Here is a 25,463-nt window from a genome sequence, read left to right on the forward strand (position 1 = left end):
AGTTGCTCCTCCCACACCCGGCTGGTCACGTGATCGTGACGTCATCGCAGGTCCTTTCGCCCACTAGGAAACGGTATCTAGAGAGTGAATAATAGTGGCGATTACCAGGAGGAGATATTGTACGTCGCTGTGTGAGCCGCCGCCTGATGCTGAAGCTCCAGGCCCAGCTGTGCCGTGTCACTGACAGGTAAGTGTGCGGGCGGAGGGGACATCTGCCATGGGGCAAGGGCTCCCTATGGACTCGCTGGATTGTGTCCAGTCATGTTACTTCTCCTGCTCTGATAAGGCAGCACACAGGGGCAGTAGCTCAGGGTCTGGCCTCACATGCCCCTAGTGCCCGGTGCTGTACGCATTACTTCCTCAGGTCTGGTAAATCGGTGACCTGTATCCGCCATGGATCTGGGAGAATCCATGGTCCCTGTGCCTGATCACTCCTGTCTCATCCATCCCTTCATCCCCCTGACCATTGACTTGTCCCATCCTAGAAGTTCTGCCCGTGGCGGTGAAATTCGGCTTATTACCATTCCATTTATCCCGTCTATATAGAAGATAAAATCAGTTTGTACTGTGCTCCAGAATATGTGGCCACCATTTAAAGGGCTATGCCCCGATGATTAGTGTGTTGATGTCCTATTCTAGTGGTGGTGGTGAGTCTGAGTTGTATATTCTATATACCAGTGATGGCAAACCTTTTAGAGCCTGAGTGCCCAAACTTCAAACAAAAACCACTTATTTATTGCAAAGTGCCAGCACAGCACTTTTAGCAGTAATGTATTGCTCTATGTTCATTGACAACTTTCAGTCATTCAGCCGCGTAAAGACACCAACACAGTTGAAAGGAGGAGGGCAAATTCACCTATCGTTGTAGGAAGATTCTTTGAGTCCTGTCTGGTGAACTTCACGGAGCCCTCTCTGTGGGCACCCAGGCCATCACCCCAGGCCTGGGTGCCCACAGAGAGGACTCCGAGTGCCGCCTCTGGCACCAGTGCCATAGGTTCGCCACCACTGCTATATAGAATGAGTAGAGCACTAGTATCACTGCTCAACCTGTTACCCCATTCACAACCCCTGTCCTAGTGATGGCTTGGAGTCTCACCTGGATGATGCATGTCCTAAATCTTGTGGTAACATCTCCTTTTTTTTTCCCCTCCGGGACAGATGACTTTCCTGCAGCAATATTGCATTCCTATATATGGCACAGGGCAAGTCCTGCAATTGTTTTGTATATACGTAGTCTGTCCAGATAGTAGCTAAAGGGGGAGATTTATCAAGGCTTGCATGCCAGTTTTCTAGCAGACAAGCTTTTAAATAATCGCAATGCCTTTCCAGATATATCAGGAGGCCAGAACCTCTTTGTATATATGGCTGGTGCAGGGCCGTAGAAATATAAAAAGACATGGGGATGATTGTTGTTAAAATATATATATATAGATATATTGGTGTTTCTTTTCACATCAGTCATCCATTTCAGCTTATGGACACATACATATTGGTTTTCTCTTGCTGGCTTCAGTAATTTTTCACCGATACTGAACCATTCTTTTCAATGGGCATGTTCAAACTTCAGGGGGTTTTTTTCCCACTGATCAGTGGTCAATGGAAAAGATCTTAGAACCTGACCTTTTTGTGTTCATTGACCACATTGGATCAGTAGAAAAAAACTGAAAAGTAGAAAGTGTGAAAAAGTGAATTGCAAAGAATGGTTTAGTAAGGGATCAGTGAAAATCACTGAAGCCAGGAAGAGAAAACCAATCTGTATGTGTCCGTAAGCTGAAATGGCTTCAGTAAAAGAGCCCTAAATCAAATGCGCTTGGTCATTGCAGATTGCAACATTGAAAAGAATATTCTGTTACTTGTTCACAAGGATTCCATCCCAGCCTTTATCTAGTTATTTCATACATTATTCATTGTAAAATCATCTATTTTTTATCATGTAAATGAGGCTGGTCACATGGTCAGAGGCAGTGATGTTACCCCTCCCCTCTCCTCCCCCTGCTCATGTCTGTGTGTAATGTATAGTAAAGCATTGCTAGTGTGTGCTGCATCTGCTGACATGCTGCATCCTCCTATAATACAGGTGAGAGACACAGACATCAGCTACACATGAATCTGACATGTTCTGCTGTAACATGGCTGCATGGAGCTGCTGTATCTCTCCTATACACACACAGGCTGCAGGGGGTGTGGCCATCAGCACCAGGAAGCACACCATTATACAGCCTCACACCATTATACAGGCTGTCAGTCATGCACTGGGGGTGTGGCTGTGCCTCCCACTCATGAATAGAGTGGACAGCTTGAATATGCTAATGCTTCATTGGACATTTCACAGGTCATTTGCATACAGCTTTAGGACCTCATTGCTTAGGTTTACAGGCATGTAGAGGGACAATGAAGGGATAGAGGCAATGCTTTCTAATGGCAGTTTATGAAAATATATTTAGTTTAGGGGGGTTATTTTGCATGACGGGTTCTCTTTAACATTGCTTTTACAAAACGCCTGCATTACTGCAGTCACTATTATTACAACCCATAATGGGGGTAATTGTATAAAATAGACTATTTAAAAATATGAAAATTAGCCTGAGGCGTTCAGGATTCCGTCACCTGTGCGCCTCTTGACTCTGTCTGCTTTTTATTTATTCAAGCCCCTCAAAGTCGTGCCTGATCCTGCCTGTTGATATTGAGATTTGCAGAAAGCCACGTGACATCACCGGCTCTCTGCAAGATCAACTGGCGGGATCAGGCGAGTGAGAGGTATGAATTAATGAAAGCTTTACAACATGACTCTTAAGTTAACGTGCTTCATTTATTATTCCTAATAGCCTCTGCCACTGCCTTCCAAACTGTATAATAATGATATTAAGAATATGGATGATAGGATATTCACAATAAACTCCCAGGTTTCAGAGATGGTTCTTTCTATAAATGTTCATCTCATACTCCGTTGAGGTATCTTGGGATTGATGGCAAAGTGAAGCGGAAAAGAAAGCTAGGGAAATGAAGTTGTGGCACTACTAATGTGCAGAATGCAATATACAGCTAGATCTGGAATGCTGGGATGGAAAATTACATTTTTACTAGAGGTCACTTGTACCTCTAAAATCTACAGAATACTGGACACCCTCTTACATTGTCAGTTCTGTAGTGTAACATTTACAATGTCTTCATGTTTGATTTTGTATGTTTTTGTTTTTCAGATGCAAGTCTTGCTTTTCAGGTGAAAATGGACAAAATTTTGGAAGGTTTAGTGACCTCTTCTCATCCTGTGAACGTAAAGAAAGTAATTGTGAAAAAGGTTGTTGAATCTGCGGAGAACTCTATCAACGAGGAGCAATGTAAAGCTATGTTCACCGTAACCACCCGATTGGTATTGGAGGGGGAAGACTGTTTCCAGAAGCAAGTTGGGCACCAGGTTTTGGAGGCATATGCCAGATACCACCGTACAGAGTTTGAGAACTTTTTCAATAGAAACTTTGTCATTACCCTTTTACAAGAAGGCTATGGGTCTCTAGACCGGAAGGATATAGCAATCATTGACTACATTCACAGTGGACTCAAGTTGATCATGAGTTGCCCCTCTGTCCTGGACATTTTTGCTGTCCTCCAGGTGGAGGTTCTGAGGATAGTTTGTGAAAGACCCGAGCCATTGCTTTGTGCTAGATTGAGTGAACTCCTAAGTGACTTTGTACAATGTGTTCCCAAAGGTAAAATGTCAATCTCCTTTTGCCAGCAACTTGTTAGGACCATTGGACATTTCCAATGTATTTCAACGCTAGAAAAGGAATTACGGGAATATGTCTCTCAAGTCACCAAAGTTAGTAGCTTGCTACAGAATATCTGGAAGGCTGAACCCTGCACTTTGCTTCCATCCCTACAAGAAGTGTTTGCTATTATTTCTTCCACGGGTAAGAGATGAATAGATCCATTTGTGCTGTGTGTATATTCTGAAATGTATCTTTCAGTAAATGTTTGTAGCTGTTCATTTCAATCCAGTCTGAAATCCATGGTGAATCCACAGGATTTCTCCTAACCCATTGAGAGAGGACTAATCTTCATAAAAGGGAAAAAAATACCGATATATATTATGTCCTTTAATATCAAAGCACCCAAAGATCCTTGATCCAGGACCCCCATTATGAGCTGGAGAAGAAAGCTACTGCAAAGAGTCCACTTTAGACCACTATCTTGTCAACCTTGGGTTTGCTGCGGTCAGGGAAGACTGATGTTGTCTAGCCATACCTCCTTTACTAGATCATATCAGAGATTTTCGACCATATTTATGGTGACATATTCGGCCTTAATAAAAATGTTTGCAGCTAGTAGTAATTCTGTTTACATTTCAGTAACATTTTTCAGTCCTCATGCAAAGAAATGAAACTTGGAGTTTATTTATTTTTGCTTTAAAAATTTTGTGCCGTATTGATGTTGAAGCAAAGTTTGTAACTTGATGCATTTCTGATTATTTGTTACAGATGCTTCCTTTGAACCATCTGTTGCCTTGGCCAGCTTGGTACAGCATATTCCTCTACAGATGATTACTGTCCTTATCAGAAGTTTGACCACAGATCCTAATGTAAAAGATGCCAGTATGACCCAAGCTCTCTGCAGGTATGGCACGTTACATATCCCTCTCTCGTAGTAAAGCTGCAGTCCATTTTAGGGATATGGCCTTAATTATATGGCTGTGAAGAGGTTTGTCAGATGTCAAGGGGAAAACAAATAGAATTCGTACCCTGCTCCCAGTTCCAGCACTGCTGACTCTCCTGACTGACCTGGGAGTGCCATAGGTCTTGGGACTGCTGTGGGTAATCGGATGTCACAGTTCCCCCATCTTGCCAATAGCTTAACATGGATGGGAGTGCCGCCAAGCCTGCAGAACTGCAACACAGAAGCCATGGCGGAGTAAGTTCTCATGCACACGAACATATATGGTGGCCAACATAGAGGTCTATTGTACACATTCACAGTGTGGCGAGCGCACCAAGCTGTGCGGCAGCACAGAAAAAACATAAAGGAAGTAAAATTCCTACCCGTTTTTGTGGTTCACTCGCTCTTCTTCCTACCTGACCCTGTTTTCATCCTATTTTTACACGCATTCATATGTCTACATTACTGGAAATCCTCTATAAAGCAGTACTCCAGCAAAAAACTTTTTTTTTTTCAATATTGCTTAACTTCCCTGATAAAAGCAAAAAAAGCTGTACAGTCTATGATACTCTCTCTTCTCTGCCAACACTTTACATACCTGAGTCAGTGTCTCCCTAATATAACCTTTGTTCTGGTAACCATAGCACACAGGACAGAAAGGATTTGTGCTTTTAAGCATTAACCATTTATTCACTATTGATGAGCAGAAATGGCTTTTCTCCATTGCCCGTTTTTTATTAATCACTTTTCTGTTTTTTGTCTTGTGTCACACTGATGGGCTTTTGGCCGAGCTCACATTGTGCGCAGCAGCATATCCCAATTGATACAGAACCATGTTTACTTCCCCAGCCTGGCTCATTAGTACATCCATCATTAGACAAATCCTCTAATTAGTTATTGAATAGTATTTAGAACATGCTGTCCCCTCTCTTTTTAAGGATGATTGACTGGCTTTCCTGGCCTCTAGCACAGCATGTGGAAACATGGGTGATTGCTCTGCTGAAGGGACTGGCTGCTGTCCAGAAATTTACCATTCTCATTGATGTCACATTGCTCAAAATTGAATTGGTATGTAAACGACTACATCTGTTTCTTCTTGAACTGTACATTTCAGGGGAAAAATCTATTATAAAGTATTATAAAGTTGTTTTTTTTTTTGTTTGTTTTTCTGTTTTACAACTTTTTAAGTAATTTCATTGAATGTTCTACAACGTGTTATTATTTTTCGTTATGCTTAGTTTGTGGCAAGGGTCACTTTTAGCCCAGACAACTACACCACCATGTCCGAGTAGAACACTTTAAAATATATAGTCTTTATTTAGAAACCTTAAAAATGGGGCCACTCTTCAGCCACTATGCAAACACAAAATTCAAGCTTTCAGCATGTATTAAAGGGAAGTTGGATCACAATTTAGGATCCCGTTCCCTAGCCTTGGTTTATCTATTATTCCCACACCAAGATTTAATATGTTTAATTGGGTGAAGGATGTCCAACTTTTCATCAGGAAGCTTAGTAGGAGACAATGCCAGGAGCTAGGTCTGGAAGAAAGTGACCTGGAATGTCTAGACACAATGACAACCCTGGCAAATGAAAATGAACGGGGTATAGGTGAAGGGCCTTTTACCAACCTCAAAAGACCTTCTAAGAAATTTCCCCCGGTCAACAATGATTCACCCCTGGATGTCTTTCTGAACCTGGTAACTGATGAACTGAGAATTTTGAATCGGGAAGATTGTGGAAGCCATCAGAATATCAGTAAAGAAGAGAATGACAGTATCCGGGGCTTGATGAACGATTATTCTATTGTCATCAAGCCCTCGGACAAAGGGGGTAACGTGGTCATCCTCGACCGTGCGCAATATATTAAGATGTGTAAAAACATTCTAGGGGATGGGGAGTGTTATAGAGTACTAGACGCGAAACCCATGAATACCTTTTAAGGATGCTTTGATAAACATCTTGGAGAGAGGGAGAGATAAGAATCTGATTAGTGATGCGGAGCTGGGGTTTTTGAAGCCAACGTACCCCAAAATAGCCACATTTTACGGGCTCCCCAAGATCCACAAGGGGTGTAATCCCCTTAAGGGTCGCCCTATTGTATCGGGCATAGACAGTGTGACCCAAAATGCGAGTCTCTATGTGGATCAGATTTTAAGGCCCTATGTTTTAACATTACCATCCTATGTGAGAGACACAATGGATGTCCTCAATCGCATTGAGGGGATACATGTGGATACAGAGACCCATCTAGCAAGTCTGGATGTGGAAGCTCTGTATAACTCGATCCCACATGAAGCCGGATATCATGTCGTGGGTACCTTTCTTAGATCTAGAGGTACCCAATATAATGACCACAATGAATTTACCTTACAACTACTCAAATTTGTGCTTGGGCACAATTTTTTCACCTACGATGGCAAGTTCTACCACCAGCTCAGGGGGGTTGCAATGGGGAGCCCTTTGCTCCCACATATGCAAACCTCTTCCTGGGCTGGTGGGAGAAAGAACATGTTTTTAAAGAGGACTTGGAAATTTACACATCGCATATCCTGCTATGGATAAGATTTATAGACTATGTCCTGATTTTTATGGAAGGGACCACAGGAGTTATTTAAGGAATTTGTGACCATCCTTAACTCCAATCGGATTGACCTTTTCTTGACATACGAGATTCATCAAGATACAATCTCTTTCTTGGACCTGACAATTACTAAATCTGACTCAGGAAGATTGACCACCAAGATATATAGAAAAACAACAGCAACAGAAAGGAATAGCCAAGGGGCAATATCTCCTGGCTAGGAGAAATTGCTCGGATATGGCAGAATATCTGTCGGCAGCATCTGAATTGAGGTCAAGGTTCCACGATAGAGGCTATCCCGATACTATCTTGAAAACAGCGCATCATCATGCGATAGAGAGTAACAGGGACACCCTCCTGACCCCCAAACCAAAAGTGGAGTCAGAAACCCAAACACGTATTATAGGAACCTACGACTCCCACTTTAAACAAGTCAGAGATATTTTGGCAGCACATTGGAAAATTTTGAAGTTGGACCCGGATGTGGGTGATCAGATTGGTGATTTCCCGCAAATCACATGCAGGAGAGGCCAGAACATCCGAGATAAATTGATTCATAGCCACCTACTACCACGTACACAGGAAACCTGGCTCCCAAACCCCCCCCCCCCCTGGGCACGCACAAATGTGGATTTTGTAAAGCATGTAAATTTATCACCCCAAGTGCATCAGTAACAAGCTCTGTGACTCACCAGACATTTAGAAATTGTCAATTTATTAACTGTAGGAGCACGGGAGTCATATATCTGATGACATGCAAATGTGGAACCCAGTATGTGGGAAAAACATACAGGGAATTTCGGGTACGGATCAGAATGCAGTTCAGGGATATAAAAAATGGAAATGATACCACCATCGCCCGTCATGTCTGGGAAGAACATGAGGGAGACCTGCAGAGTATCAAATTTCAAGGAGTGGGACTGGTGACACCACCTATATGTGTAGGGGATTATGATCGTATCCTGCTCCAATGTGAGGCCAGATGGATTTGTATTCTTTCTACAGAAAAACCCTTTGGTCTCAATGATCTGATCATTTATTCGTGCTTTTTGTAGAGCACATTATCAGTGACTCTTACACTCATTCTCCATTCCAATGAAGGGAAGAATGATTTCAATCAATTTCTATCGACTACCTACATATACCAGTCCAACTAAATTGTGTATGCCTCTGTATCACATCTAGATGAGCATTGCTCTGTATCTCAGGTATCCAATCCTCTTCCATCCTATATTACACCCTATATTGTACATGGAATAATACTATACTGGATTCAAAGTATGTAATTTTCTTTTCTTTCTGGCCTCTGGGCTAAATCTGACTGTCTGTGTCCATACTGGATGTTTAATGCCGCAATACGATCCCCCACACACATTTTATTATTGAATAACTAACGGGAGAGCTAACACAATGTCACGGACCACTTGATTAGATACTTAATATGTACCTTATGTGGGAGATGACGCTGTCCTGTTTTATAGTTATTCTCGCTGACATGCTGAAGTATTCTCAGTCTGTCGCCGATCTTGGGCCCATGTGATTGGTTGCCCAGATCCAGCCCTGGACAGTGTGATTGGCTGCCAAGGACGAGCCCTCTTATGAAGGGAACGCCCACTGCCCTCTGGTGGACCAGTGAATGGGACCGCCCAGTACAGGAGAGGGGGTGGAACGATTCCTTTATATACCGCGCACGCACGGCCGCAACAGTGCCTGATAGACGCCGGCGGCTGCACTTATGAAAAATATGCTGTGTGCAGCCGCGATTACACACACCCAGTTAACATCTACATGCCTCTGATGACGCAATACCCAGAACAGGATATTGCAGTACTAGCAGCCGTGCTCGGTCTAGTTGTGGGTACAAGCACTGTGCCGATTAGCGGAACCAGAGTCACAACTGATGTAGATTGATAACCAGTTGTGAATTCCGCCTATACACCCACTGCCTGACGCGAAACGCGTCAGGCAGTGGGTGTATAGGCGGAATTCACAACTGGTTATCAATCTACATCAGTTGTGACTCTGGTTCCGCTAATCGGCACAGTGCTTGTACCCACAACTAGACCGAGCACGGCTGCTAGTACTATAAGCAGCATCTTAGTCAGCAGTAGGGGGAGACATTAAAATGAACGGGATCCTAAATTGTGATCCTACCTCCCTTTAATACATGCTGAAAGCCTGAATTTTGTGTTTGCATAGTGGCTGAAGAGTGGCCCCATTTTTAAGGTTTCTAAATAAAGACTATATATTTTAAAGTGTTCTACTCAGGCAGAATAATACTTTATCCCCAGAACATAAATCTCTTATCAATTTTTGAATTCTATTAATCTACACCACCATGTCCCACTACTGCATTCATCTGCCCTGGTGAATTTTGTGGTTTTGTGACGTATCAATATGGAGTGTGTCTGGAATAGTCCAGTCACAACAAGTTATCTCCTATCACAGAGGGACCTAGTGGTGTGATCCCCAAAGATAACATGAATGGGGGTCTGTAGTACCCCTAAATACATGCATCTGCTGCTCTAGTCTTCCCGGGGGATTGCCTAGGAAAATGCTCGGTTATTTCCGTTAATGCCATTCAAAGTGATTGGAGCACAGAATACACATCTAACCTGACGCTCCCTTTTGCATTGGATAAGCAAGTGTTGTGACAGGACAACCCCTTTTAAGGAACTGGGTTACTTTCATTAAAAGGCACACCCTAAAAATAGTCAGTATGTAACTTAAAGGGGTTTGCCACTTTACCTTGTGTTTTTGTAATATGTGGGGGGCAGGGTATTATGTAATTTATCAATTTATCAATAAAATCTATTAAAAGTTCTTCTCTGCTTTCTTGATTTGTAAAATTAAACCTCCTGTCAGAGGTCGCATTAACGCCTCACCAAGTGTCATAGACGCATTATGAGGCGCCATTACTCCTCAAAATAATTGCCAAGCGTGAAACTACGGCCTAGGAGTTATTTATATGTAGCGCTGAAAATTTGATACTCCTCCTCGGCTAAAAATACTCCTCAAAAATCGTGAAAGGAGTATTCTTACCCTTCTAGAAAACAGTTAGTGCGACCTCTGCCTCCTGTCTTTTACCTCATCAGCCAGGCATTACTGACTGCAAAATGGCCGCAGATGGAGGGTCATGTGATCTTGTCCATCCATGAACAAACACCCTGACAGGACCTTATGATGATATTCATGATTATAAGAACAAGGGCCTGGCAGGGCGATTGCTTAGGGACAGATAGAGATCACATGGGCCTCCTTCTGCAGCCATTTTATGAACAGGAATCTATGGCTGATGAGGTAAAAGACAGGAAGCTTCACTTTACATGACAAGAAACGGTGTAGAACTATTAATAGACGTATTTTGGTAAAATACCTAATATCCTGCCCCCTACACCTAGACACAAATTATAAATTACTTGAGTGGAAAAGTAGTTCATCAGTATCATTAAAGTATATGTACAATAAAGAATTCACACCAACAATTTACCATTATGTTCCTCAAAGTGGAAAAGTTTGGCCATGTTAAACTGACTGCTGGCTCACATGACTAATCTCTTCATTTTGTCACTGTGGAAGCAAGAGGGCTAAATCCAGGGGCGTAACTTGAGGGGGTGCAGAGGATGCAGTCGTAAGCGGGCCCATAAGGTGTCACTTTCCCATATCAGCAGACAAATAATATACACTCACCGGCCACTTTATTAGGTACACCTGTCCAACTGCTCGTTAACACTTAATTTCTAATCAGCCAATCACATGGCGGCAACTCAGTGCATTTAGGCATGTAGACATGGTCAAGACAATCTCCTGCAGTTCAAACCGAGAATCAGTATGGGGAAGAAAGGTGATTTGAGTGCCTTTGAACGTGGCATGGTTGTTGGTGCCAGAAGGGCTGGTCTGAGTATTTCAGAAACTGCTGATCTACTCGGATTTTCACGCACAACCATCTCTAGAGATTACATAGAATGGTCCGAAAAAGAAAAAACATCCAGTGAGCGGCAGTTCTGTGGGCGGAAATGCCTTGTTGATGCCAGAGATCAGAGGAGAATGGGCAGACTGGTTCGAGCTGATAGGCAACAGTGACTCAAATCGCCACCCGTTGCAACCAAGGTAGGCAGAAGAGCATCTCTGAATGCACAGTACGTCGAGCTTTGAGGCAGATGGGCTACAGCAGCAGAAGACCACACCGGGTGCCACTCTTTTCAGCTAAGAACAGGAAACTGAGGCTACAATTTGCACAAGCTCATCGAAATTGGACAGTAGAAGATTGGAAAAACGTTGCCTGGTCTGATGAGTCTCGATTTCTGCTGCAACATTCGGATGGTAGGGTCAGAATTTGGCGTCAACAACATGAAAGCATGGATCCATCCTGCATGGAATCAACGGTTCAGGCTGGTGGTGGTGTCATGGTGTGGGGAATATTTTCTTGGCACTCTTTGGGCCCCTTGGTACCAATTGAGCATCGTTGCAATGCCACAGCCTACCTGAGTATTGTTGCTGACCATGTCCATCCCTTTATGACCACAATGTACCCAACATCTGATGGCTACTTGCAGCAGGATAATGCGCCATGTCATAAAGCTGGAATCATCTCAGACTGGTTTCTTGAACATGACAATGAGTTCACTGTACTCAAATGGCCTCCACAGTCACCAGATCTCAATCCAATAGAGCATTTTTGGGATGTGGTGGAACGGGAGATTCGCATCATGGATGTGCAGCCGACAAATCTGCGGCAACTGTGTGATGCCATCATGTCAATATGGACCAAAATCTCTGAGGAATGCTTCCAGCACCTTGTTGAATCTATGCCATGAAGAATTGAGGCAGTTCTGAAGGCAAAAGGGGGTCCAACCCGTTACTAGCATGGTGTACCTAATAAAGTGGCCGGTGAGTGTAAACCATACATTATAGTCAGGGCCTGGCACAGACTGGGGGCGGGGGCTCATTAGCTTCAAGTTATGCAACTAGTTAAAACTATTAGCAACCATTTGTCCAGTACAGCTCAGAGGCAGTAAGAGGAGTCCATTGCACATCATTTGACCTATTTTGCTGTTTTAGCAAATAATGGTTTTGGTTTTTTAGACTTTGAGGCCTTCTTTGCGTTATTTGCTGATGACATTAGTTACTATAACAATTAACACAATGGCTCAGATGTTAGGGGGCTACAAAGTGTTGCTGACCAGCCTATGTTCTCAGGCTATACAGTATTGTTTCTTCTCTCTGGAGAAGAAGAGAAGGGTAAAGAAGCTTTTTCTGACATATTGCATCCTGAAGTTATACTTCTAATGAACAAAATGGTTTTTGCTAAATTTTATATGAAGGTAAATCTAGCATACAGAGCCCAGACAGAATACTGATATTGTTGTTGTTTTTATTATTTTCATGTATTTTACTATTTTTTTAACTTTTTTTTTTTTTTTTTTTTTTTTTATAGGTATTTAACAGACTCTGGTTTCCTCTGGTGAGGCCTGGCGCTCTGGCCGTTCTTTCTCACATGTTACTCAGCTTTCAACATTCTCCAGAGGCTTTTCACATGGTAAGTCCTATGTGTTTTTAAATAGTTTTATTCTTAAAGGTGTTTTCTGGGCTCTGCAAAAACTATATATCCAGTCTGCGGGAAGGGGGGGGGGGCTGATTGTAAGGGGAAAAAAGAAGTTATACTTACATTCTCTAATGTTCCCATTGTGCAGCGGCGATACTTGGGTCCATGTTTGTTTTGCAACTGCATGTGCCAGCCTTTTAACCCCTTCCTGGCTCTTTACGTAATAGTACTGCTTAAGCACCAGTGACTTGCCGACGCGTGCCTTACTATAAGTCATGCTTCTGACAAGCAGAGTTGGTACCAGAAGCAGCAGGTGTATATTACAGCAGACAACCTGCCGTAACACCTGCAATTCAAGATAACTTCCCATCTGGATTGGAACCCCCCATGCTGCTTACCAGGGGTTTTCAATCCTGTGTGTGGCAGCCTTGGGGTCAGATGAGACCTGTAAACGTCAGGACCCGGCTGTAATGCATGCATTAGGTTAAAGTGCACTGCACATCATGTTGAGTGATCGCACTCGGGGATCTCCGTCTACTCCATGCACGGCCGTCTGCTCCATTACTCTTTTGGAGTGACAAGGCATCTGACTGAGGTACGTAGGACCCTAACGGACCCCTCGTCTTCATGATCTGTGGGGGCTCATCACTGAGACCTCCACCAATCGGCAAGTTAAGCCCTATCCTGTCCTGTGGGTAGGGCTTAACTTGTATTCTTAGGAAAACCCCTTTAAGTACAGAAAATGGTAAAATGCATATTTTTCTTGACTTACAGTAGTTTATTTTTTTTCCTTGTTTAGATTGTCCCCCACGTTGTTAACTTGGTTCAGTCCTTTAAAAGAGATGGCCCACCGTCTAGTACAACTTTTCTTATCCAGTTTTCGGAGTTGATGCACTGTATGATTTATCACTATTCTGGATTTCCAGATCTTTACGAGTCTATTTTGGAAGCTCTTAAGGTAATATTTCTTCTTGTTTACATTTACTAATCAAACCTAGTTGCCTTTTTTTTTTTCTTTTTGTGAAATGATCAATAAAATTCACATGCAGATTTTAATGGCACTAAGAGACCAAACAAAAGAAACTGCAACGCTTTTCCCAAAAATCCACATATTGGATGCTTAAAATGTCCTCTGTAAGGACCGTTGTCCTGTAGTTAGATTGGACAGTCTTAACCTGTACATTCCAACATTACACCTCCTACTATGTTTGTTACATTTTTTGGTGAACAGTGTTGCAACTTATACCTTACCTATAAATTTCACTCCCTTTCCTACAAGCCATAAAAACATATATAAAGGGTCTCAACACTCTTACACCACTAATCTAGCATTTAATCTCGCTTATTTAACCCCTTTCTAACCAGGCTTTAATGGCTGGGCATCTTTAGTGTATTTTCAAACTTATTGATAACTTTATTTTTGATCTCTCACCAGATCAAGGATTGTAAACCAAACATTCTGGCAGGATCTGCTGTTCTTTTAGCTTTTTATGCCCTTGTTTTTTTTTTTTGTTTTGTTTTTTTTTTTTTAAAGGGCTTTAAATAATATGCAAATGAGCCTGTGGGGCTCCAGGCTCCATTAACTCCTACCAGTATGTCAGTGTGCTTGGTTTACAATCCTTGATCTGGTGATAGATTTAAAAGTAATCGCAACGTTTCTTTTGTGAAACTTTGGGATAGTTAAAATGGGGGGGGGAGGTAATTTTACATTTTTATTTTTTTTGGGGGGGTGTTAAATCTTACATAAAACTGGAGAATTTTTTATTTTATTTTTTTTCAGCTTTTAATTTAACTCAAAATGACCATGACCAACAGCGTCACTGTTAATTGATATAATCAAGTTATCTCAGCAGTTCCTAAGCTCGCAGTTACACTTCACCAGCTTCCCTAAGTACTAATCAGGACTGGCGTGCTGAGTCTGCAAGCTTCCCAGTCCTCACGTGAACCCACCGAAGCAGGACACTAAGCAAGTAGGGAAGCGGCAGATGGTGAACGCTTGACCAGGTAGTGACTGATATGAGGCCGAGGACAGGCAGATGGCGGAGCAGGGTTTGAAGTCAGAGGCTGGACCAGGATTAAATCACTGGGGTCATGGTTACACCGCATCAAACAGTGCAAGTAGCGGGCTGGAGTGCAAGGAAGAGGCAAAATACTCTAGCAAAGACTAATGATTCAGGAAGCTGATTTATAACCCATCCCACAGAGCAGATCACATGACCAGGAAATGGCTGCAATGCTGAGCACTAGCCACCAGGGGGAACTTGGAAAGTAATCCTCATATTCTCCGCCAGAGGGAGTCAGACTGTATAATCATGATGGCAAGCAATCTGCATACTTGCCACTAGAGGGAGATAGAATGCAAGAAGAATTGGTGCAGAATCCTGACTATAGTGTCAGGCAAATGTTGATGTTTTTACAGTGTTGAAGGGTTTTATTCTTTTAAATTATTCATAATTATTTTATTTTTTTTACTTTTATGACCTCATGGTGGACATATAAAAACCCAAGGGACACATTTACAGGTTTTTTTTTTTTTCATTTACAAGTTTTCACCTGTAACTGGAGCACCTTTAAGCGAGTTACAGGGAAAAAACTATCCCCTTCGGGGCTGATGTTTGATAATCGGGTGACCGCCGAGTCGTCTGGCTCCTGCATTCACTGCACAGCGCTACTTCAGCGCTATGAAGTGCTGAAAGGAGAAGGCAGAAGCGGTAAAAAACTGCTTCTTCCTTTTCACCAGGGCCAAAGACTGTCCTGCTCCTATGGTCCCGCACTTGCTGACGTCTTTGGTCAGACTGCACTTCACAGACTAACCAGACTAAAACAGAGCAGACATTAAATAGCGACATTACCCTGTTTGATATATGATGCAAAAAGTCTGTGCTTCAAAGTAACCAACCTATGCACTGTGATCGGTCTGTGAAATCCAGCCAGGGCATCCACAGACGGACCAAGGCCTTAGAGACTGGAGCATCAGTTCAGATGCCCATATCTTGGGCTTTACAAAACCTAAAATCATTCTTGTGATGATATGTGATATGTAAGGCTGTTAAAGACATTTTAAGGAATTAGATTTTTATCTGCAGCTCACATTTTTAACTATGGGGGAGATTTATCAGAGCTTCTATGCCACAGTCGGCTAGTGCTGGACGTTCTTGCCCTGCAACTGCGCCCTCCCAGAAGCAAACAAACTTCCACAAATGAAAGTTTGCATGCAGCACGTATTTCTACACAAAGTAGGACCTGTAAAGAAATCTAAGGTTCACAGCCGCCCTGCCAAATACATCAGGAGTAGCGGGAATTTTATCACATGCCGGCATGCAATAAATCTCCCCCACGGTCACACTTTCTGTATCTCTGGTTCTGTAGCTCACAGAACCACAGGCTCGATGCAGTGAGATCCTTTCTTTTAATATGATGGTATTATATAAATGACTATTGTTAGCTCATTTGCATATAAATATGGAGTTAAATTTTATGTTTTTTTATTTTGTAGAAATGTTTTATGGTGCTATATTTTATTGCAGAAACAACCTGTAATATGTGTTTTTTCAGTAGGGCTTTCATAGTCTATATTACAGAATGTTGCGATGTTCTTTATGACTTGTGATGACTTATGATGTGTGTAGGTGTTTAGGCAACATTGTTTTGGTGTGTGTGGTGTCACAAGAAACCTGCACAGCTCAATGTCTCCAAATATTATCTATAGTGTAAACAGGCCCACACACAAAAATAGCTACTAATCCATTAGAAAAAAAAGACAAAAGGAAGTGTGTATAAGGGCCAAAACTATAACAGAAAATGTTTATTTCATAGCAAAGTACCAAACAAGACACAATTTAAAAACATCTAAAACGTACACCAGTACATGTTACAAAGACCACTGTATCAGACCATGGTAAGTCAATACATCACATTGCATAAATGAAGACAGACCTAATAATTATTGCCGGATGCCCCATAAATCAAAAACGAGTGTACAGAGAGGTGCTAAAAAGTCATCACACATAAATATATGTAATACATGGAAATGATGGCACAACCTCCAGGAATCTGACACTCCGTATCTATGTGTAGTTACCAAACCAAGGTTGTCAGCGAGGTCCATGGACCCCTAAGGAAGTCGCTGTTTGCGACGGAATGCGTGGGGCATTCGTACACATTGCCTTCCATATATTTAGCCTGCTTGTGCCTCGCTGACAACCTTGGTTTGGTAACTACACATAGATACGGAGTGTCAGATTCCTGGAGGTTGTGCCATCATTTCCATGTATTTTATATATTTATGTGTGGTGACTTTTTAGCACCTCTCTGTACCTCTCGTATTTGATTTATGGGGCATCCGGAAATAATTATTAGGTCTGTCTTCATTTATGCAATGTGATGTATCGACTTATCATGGTCTGATACAGTGGTCTTTGTAATATGTACTGGTGTACGTTTTAGATGTTTATAAATTGTGTCTTGTTTGGTACTTTGCTATGAAATAAACATTTTCTGTATATAGTTTTGGCACTTATACACACTTACTTTTGTCTTTTTTCTAATGGATTGGTGTCACAATTCTGTTATATCTGAAAAGGATGTTTCATGCTTAAAAGGTTACTTTAGCCCAATGGGGGTCAAAGGAGTCTGCCATCCAGAAATTACTGGACTGCATAGTGAAAACCCCGGGAAACAAATTATTCAAGGGTTCATGGGTAACAAATGTGTATGGCTCCATTCAGTTTAATGGGTCTGCGTGCTGTCTGTCAGGCTCAGACACAACCGTAGACCACACTTAAAGGACATCTACCACCAGGATAAAAGACTGTATACAAATGAGCCATTAACACCTATGGAGCCCCTCTGGCTCATTTGCATGTACTCCTTCATCCTGGTGGTAGATGCCCTTTAATCATTGCAATGGGTCCTAGTGAAAAAGCTCATAGTGAAAGGGGAAACTCCAGTGGATGTGGACAATTGATGTATACACATTTGTGATACAGTTGTAACAAATTGTCTTTTTTTGTTTCTTTTTACTTTTCTTTTTTTGTAGGACTTGCCAAAACCATCTGAAGAAAAAGTCAAACTTATCTTAAACCAAAGTGCCTGGACTTCCCAATCCAATGCTTTAGCTTCCTGTTTACCCAGGCTATCGGGGAAATCAGAAACTGGAAAAACTGGGCTCATAAACCTAGGGAATACATGTTATATGAATAGTGTTTTACAAGCTCTTTTTATGGCAACAGAGTAAGTAGGAAAAGTTAGTCACCTGTAACGCAAATGACAAACACGTGGAGATGACTTTGTCATCCTTGTACAATGGATGCTACATTTAATTTGTGGCTTTTAATTTTAAAATTTTTTTCAGTTTTAGGCGGCAGGTGCTGTCATTAAATATGAATGGGTGTAACACTTTGATGAAAAAACTCCAGCACCTTTTTGCATTCTTGGCTCATACCCAGGTATGTAACGTAATTGACCATCTCCAGAATATTATGTCTAAAAGACACGTTTTATGGACGGGATGATTTTTTATTTTTTTTTTTGTATTTGTAAGATTTGCATTTTTATTTCCGTGGCTTAATTTTAATCATTCATTTGTTTTCTAGAACATTTTTTTTTTAGTTTTGGGGCTATATATATTATTATATATTGTTTTTTTTAACTTTCTTGTACATTTTGCTCAATAGTTATTATATTTTTCCCTTTTCTCTCCCCTTACACAGAGGGAAGCATATGCACCTCATGTTTTCTTTGAGGCCTCTAGACCACCTTGGTTTACACCACGATCTCAGCAAGATTGCTCAGAGTACCTCCGATTTCTTTTAGACAGGTATAGTAGAATTGTTTCACTTGTTTTATACTCTTTTTACTTTAAGGCGCAGTAGAGCTTTATAGAGGACCTCTCAGGTCAATTTGGGACCCTTAACCACTTACAGGTTGATATGAACCTGTGGTTTAGGGTCTCAAATCGACCTGTATATAATGTTTGTGTCGGCTAAATTAAAAAACTTGCCTAGAATTTAGTCCAATGAGATATATCGCACAAACATCAGCAGATCCGGGGCCTCCTCTAGCATTGTGGAAAGTGAAATTAAATTATCCTGGCTTCATTGCTCATATGCCTGTTCCTACTGCTATCCCATACTGGAAATAGAATTACAGGTAGATTACAGAGAATCTTTTAAATCAAATTCACAGCTTTTAAAGGAGATTTAACCTCAAAATCAAGTACAAGCCATGAATATTTTCTCTTGTAGATCCAGGCACAGTATCCTTGGTAATTTTCTTATATTTATCTATGGCCTTCTTCCTTCTAAAATCAACTTTTACAATTTATGATGGGTGAAATTACCAGAACCCCTCCATGCTCTGGCTTCACAGGCTGTTACACTGTCTCCTCTTTCCTGATGTAATCTCACTGCAGCGGAGGAAGTTTCTGCACACAGTGGGAGGGGGCGGTGCTCCTACACAGTGTAACAACCTTAGAAGCTGCAGCACAGAGGGGCTATGGTACCACACCCTTCAGGAGCCCTTCAGGCTTATTATCATGTTAAATTTGATTTTTGAGGAAGGATAAAAGGATAAAAAATATAAGAAGATTACTAAAGTCATTGTACAGTCTGAACCAGAAAACGCTGTCTTGATATAATGTTATGTTTTCCTGAAGGAAACCCTCAAGAATGAGACCATGATTCAGGAGTTTCTCTTCTATACTGTATCCATTGGGCCTCAAAAACTACTTTTGCTTAAGAATGTCTGTACGTTGTAAGAAGTAGCCGCAGTAGGCGGAGGCGACACTGGCCCGTGAGCCAAGTACATTCTGTTATATACTGCTGCCAATAGTCATCAGCCAGTGGGAGATGAGCAGCATCAGGAATTTTAGATGCAGCATTGTTTCAAATATTGGAACTGTAAAAGCTATTTATTAATCTTTAGAGAACAATGGGGCAGAATATGACCAACTAAATCTATATAAACTTAACAGTGATTGAGGTTCAGAGTATAATATGTTAATGGGTTTAGTGTGATCAACCTTATCCCATGCATGCCCTCAACCAATCTTCCACTTATAGGGAATCCATTGTCAACATTTTACCAGCCAAACAAATGGAGTGCTATTAGGGCTGACATACGCTGACTCATTCCGAAAAATCAATGTACTGAAATATACAAGTTTGACTTGATGTGATTGATTCGGTGGCATATTCGGAACCTTGTATGAATTCCTCCCAGAACCACTCTGCAATGCTTATATTGGTCAGGTTTGGGTGTTCCCACTCTCTTGGCATCATATAAGAATAATAATTGGAATAAACCTGCATTTGTCAAAATAAAAGGTACATTTACAACCAAATCCAAAGGTAAGGCACAGTTCCCATCTCTGTTAGATCCTCAGTTTTGAGCCAAAAATACACGTGATGGAACACACATAGAATAGGTGCAAGTTTGTCCATCATACTTTTGCTCTGTATAGTCACTGTAAAGACTTGCATCTATTCAACAACACTATGTGTTGGCTCCTATTTACTGAAGAAATTAACTGAACACCTAACGCTCATGTGAACTGGCCTATATAATGTATTTGTACCACTTTCTGGGCCAAATCTCTATTCTGGTTTCCAGTAATGAATGGTGGACACGGCTGTCGTGGGAACCACTGAGATCAATGCTGCCAAGGTCTTTGCTGAAGCGATTGTATTAAGACCATTGGAAGAAAAAAAAAGTTTACAAAATCTTGCTTGTAAAAAATAGAAGTGAAAAAGTTACTCTGATACATCCAGTGCATGACCTTTTCCATTTTCCTTGTACTTTCCTCTGATAATGAATTGTCTTTATTGTTAGATTACACGAAGAGGAGAAGACTCTCAAAGCCCTGTCTGCAACAAGTCCAGATACTATGATCACTGATGGTAATGTACAGCCATCATCACCTTCAGGAGCAGATGACTTTCCCCGTCATCAGAACACAGGCTGGAGAAGTGGTGATAAGACCCTAATAGAAAGCATGTTTGGAGGAAAGCTCCAAACTAATATCTGCTGTCTGAACTGTAGGAGTACTTCACAGAAGATCGAAGCCTTCTCTGACCTTTCTTTAGCATTTTGTCCTTCCACATCCGATAAACCTGCACAGAACATGATCTGTTCGCTACCAGAAAAAGAGGACGATTGTATAGAAATTGATGTCTCGCCTGAAACTGAACCGCAGAGTGTACATCTTCCATTGGCTGAAGAAGGTGATCCTGCCAAGCCTAAAGCAATTGGGGGTGAAGTTCTGGCCAGTAGCCCCTGTGTATTGGACACCGCTACATGTGAAAGTACAGTGGAGTGTGCTAATGACTCTTGTAGAATCAGCGGGAGAGAGAAACCCCTGTCTGTAACAGACTTGTTAAACTATTTCTTAGCTCCTGAGATCCTTAACGGAGAAAATCGTTACCATTGTGAAAAGTGTTCTTCCCTCCAGAATGCTGAAAAGACTATGCAAATCTTGGAAGAGCCAGAATACCTCATATTAACTCTGTTAAGATTTTCATATGATCCAAAATGTCACGTGAGGCGTAAAATTCTGGATAATGTGTCCATTCCTCTGGTAATTGAGTTGCCAGTAGAAAGAACTACCTCATCATCTTCCTCTGGAGATTGCAACCGAGATGTTGATGACGTTCCTGATGTTGGAGAAAACTTGGCCAAAAAGCTGAAACCATCTGGCGCTGAAGATTTTAGTTGCACCCAACTTTTACCTTATGTATTAAGTTCAATTGTGGTGCATTCTGGCACGTCTTCAGAAAGTGGCCATTATTATACGTATGCCAGGAATGTCACTAATTCAACAAGGTGTATCCAACCAGAGAAAAGCAACTTGGCATCTTCGCAAAGTCAGATTGTAGGCAAGGAAACCTGCAACTCTGTTGTTGGCAATGATAAACCGTGCAATGATCTATCAAAAGAATGGTTCCTTTTTAATGACAGTAGAGTGACTTTTACATCATTTCAGTCCGTTTTAAATATTACAAGTCGATTTCCAAAGGATACGGCTTATGTGCTTATATACAAAAAGCACAGCTCTAATGATATAGAGAATGTGAAGTCTAATTCTGCGCATGGACTATGGGTCAATGGAGAGCCCCCGCTTCAGAAGGAGCTTATGGATGCTATTACAAAAGACAATAAGCTCTATTTACAGGTATAGAATGATAGTTCTCCTGTGATTTTTAATAACTGATAAATCGCATGTTAAAGAAGTAAAGATGCCTATACTAAATTTTGTGACCTTAAAGGATATCTACCGTTTGCTTTTATGCATTATGAACTAAACATACCTTGAGAATGTTGTAACGACACTGACGCAGAAACGTATCTTGTCTATTCCCTGAATTGAGTGGTTTTGCTGAAAAACCATTATAAAATTATGATAATGAGTCTGTCGCTCCTGTGGCTGTCCCAGCACTTCTACTTTTACCCCAATAATTATGCACTGCTTCAGAGAATGATGTAATCACTGTGTTGTCCCTGACAGGCAGAAGTAATAAATTGCTGCACCATCCCCTAGTTGCTGTGTATGAGTGATCCAGCTCGGGTAGATTAGTCCTGTCTTGACAGTTCAGGAAAGTTTGGTGTAATGTGTTTATCAATGGCAGGCTGAAGTAATCCAGCTTTTTCAAGGTCCTGAATTTTATAATTGTTTTTTGAGCAAAACCACTCAATTCAGGGAATAGACAAGATACGTTTCTGGGATTAAACAGGATAGGTTTCTGCATCAGTGTAGCTCCAGTATTCTTAAGGTATGTTTGGTTCATAATGCATAAAAACAAATGGTAGATTTCCTTTAACCACACTACACGAATAACTAGTTCGTTTTGGCATCCAACATCCCAATCCAATTTTCAACAAATTGAGACATTATGGCTGAGCATCAGCTTCTTCAGGACCCACTCTCCCATTGTCAATGTGTAAAATAATATGATCTCCTTTATCATTAGTAGGGGAGTATTTATGATGCTAAAAAATAACATTTGTATTAGTGGAGTTATAACCATATAATATGTACAGTTGTACTTGAAAGTCTACATACCCCTGCATTATTTTGCCTTTCTTGGTCTTTTTTTCCAGAGAATATAAATGATGACACAAAAACTTTTTACTACTCATGGTTAGTGGTTTGGTGAAGCCATTTATTATCAAACTAGTGTGTTTTCTCTTTTTAAATCATAATGACACCCAAAAACATCCAAATGACCTGGCTCAAAAGTTCACCCAAGTTCTCAATACCATGTATTACTCCCTCTAACATCAATGACAACTTGAAGTTTTATGTTGTAGTCGGGGACAAGGCTTTATATTTTATCAGATGGTTAAGCTGCCCATTCTTCTTGGCAAGAAGCCTCTAATTCCTGTAAATTCCTGGACTGTCTTGCAAGAACCTATGCTCTTGAGATCTCCCCACAATGGCTCTTTGATGATGTTTTACAGTAGGAATGGTTTTCCCTTCCTCATAGGCCTGGTTGACACTTCTCCAAATGGAACATTTATGGCTGTCGCCAAAAAAGTTAGATTTTTGGTAGCGTCACTCCAAATGACCTTGTTTCAGAAGTTTTTGAGGCTGGTCTCTGTGCTGTCTGGTGTATTGTAGGAGAGATACTTGGGGCATTTGTGCAGTAATGGCTGGATCCCAGAAACTCACTCAGCTTTTATGCACATACACACTGATTATAAGCAAACAGGTCACATATGAGGATGTTACTGAAACTTTAGTAGCCAATCAAACTCCTTTGTGTCAACTTCAGTGCATGTTATCAGGCCAAAATCATCAGGGTATGTGAACATTTGATCAGGGTCATTTTTGGTTGTCTTTATAATTTAAAAAGGGAAAACACAATAGTTTTAAAATAAATAGCTTCCATTTACCCAACCACTTACCTTGAGTGGAAAAAAGTGTTTGTGTTATCATTCTTATTCTCTGATAAAGGCCAAGAAAGCCAAAACTCTGCAGGGGTATGTATAATGTTGAGCACGACTGTAAACAGGAAGCAATCAAATTAAAAAGGATTCTAAAAAAAAAGGCCTCTTACTTCGAAATGAAATGTTGCACTTTGAGTAAATCTATTACAACTTTTTTCACTCCTAAAAGGGGTTTGAACATGAAAGAAAGTTCTCATATCGTAATCCCTTAGTGATGTTTACACAATAAAGACAATTTTTTTTTACTCATTACTTAGCAATTTTACAGTGTTGTTACTGTTTTAGCTTCTATAACTTGGTGATGGTCATAAAAAAAAAATAAATTGTATATAAGCCAGTGGGCAGATACTGGCTGAGCAGACACTTTGATTCCTATGTGCTATCTTCTGTGTGCTGACAATGTGCTTAGATTATCGGGTTACAGGTTTTCTACACTTTTTATTACGCTTTTGAACATTCTACTTATATCTGACGCATAGAAAAAGAGAGCTGAGACGGATCATGACAGACAGTCATGAGATGGATATAAGACACAATAACACAATCCGTTTTGCTACCTCACCTAATCAATAAAACTTAGTGAGCTCTGCTATGCATCCACCTCCCCTCATATCCAGAGCTGTTTGTAGTGCTGCTGTCTCCTCTCCAGGCTGCTAAGAAAAGTGTAGAAGCACGCTGTTGCTGGAACAGGAAGTGTCTGTAGTGCTCTCTCCTCCTTCTCCTGCAATACTTAAGCTAGAGGAATCTGCCAACTATAGTCAGAAGTTTACGGTTTTATTCAGGGACAACCAAATTGTGCACACCAGGGCTGATAGAGAAAGGTTGGAATTACATCTGTAAAATGCTGTATTTTTGTTAATAACTGTGAATTAGAGAATGTTATCCTGAGTACATTTGATAATCTTGTCTGTGGGGATATCTCTTTAACTTGCAATTGAAGTGTTGATTGAGGAGCCTAGTCCTTTTGCTTGGAGAAATATTTTCTGATATGCTGTTGAGATCTAAATGTATATACTATATATATTTTATTGTTTTCATGTTTTAGTATTAACACAATTTTCTTTTTCTTTTAACAGGAGCAAGAACTTAATGCACGCACACGGGCTCTACAAGCAGCATCTGCTTCCTGCTCTTTTCGACCTAATGGTTTTGATGACAATGACCCACCTGGTAGCTGCGGCCCTACTGGGGGTGGTGGAGGAGGATTCGGCACCATTGGCAGACTTGTCTTTTGAATAAGACAGGATTGTCTGTACATTGTCGCATATGCACTGATGGAAAAAAACACACTGGCCAATGAGACTGTGTAGCCCAATCTCTTACTGTGACATATCAAATTTTACTAAGTATAAACCAATCATTTGAATTGACAGGCAGCTTCTTTGTACACTTGAATAGTTGTACGTCAGTGTGTTCCTCTTTAAGAAAAAAAACTGCCTCTATATATAGTGCTCCTATAAATACAATTGTAAGAGTGTAATGATTGGTAAAACTGAGAATTTTTTTTTTTTTCACAACTCATTGTTTTGTGTTACATTTTCCTGAAATAATGAAAGCTTTATTGTGCACCCTATGCCGAAAGCAATAATGGTTTGCATTTTCATCCAGTTCTGGTTATTTTCCACTAAAATATCACAAAAGCATCAAAGAGATTCTGTATATAAATCAGAGAAATCGCCTTTTATGAAGATGCATGATCTTCTACAAAGTTTTTTTGTTTTTTTTGTTTTTTTAAATATAGA

General features: G+C 40.9%; 1 protein-coding gene across 1 annotated transcript; it reads left to right on the top strand.

The window, feature by feature from the left end:
* USP38 (ubiquitin specific peptidase 38) lies at positions 1-25,450 on the top strand. The gene is made up of 11 exons (XM_072119716.1): positions 1-187; positions 3,201-3,908; positions 4,476-4,611; positions 5,589-5,718; positions 12,670-12,771; positions 13,577-13,735; positions 17,816-18,009; positions 18,131-18,224; positions 18,489-18,595; positions 20,608-21,946; positions 24,798-25,450. The coding sequence occupies exons 2-11, from the start codon at positions 3,227-3,229 to the stop codon at positions 24,954-24,956; spliced, it is 3,102 nt and encodes a 1,033-aa protein (XP_071975817.1). The 5' UTR covers positions 1-187; positions 3,201-3,226; the 3' UTR covers positions 24,957-25,450.
* Positions 25,451-25,463: the final 13 nt, after the last annotated feature.

Source organism: Engystomops pustulosus, chromosome 1, assembly GCF_040894005.1.
Source record: "Engystomops pustulosus chromosome 1, aEngPut4.maternal, whole genome shotgun sequence".
Taxonomy (NCBI): Eukaryota; Metazoa; Chordata; class Amphibia; order Anura; family Leptodactylidae; genus Engystomops; species Engystomops pustulosus.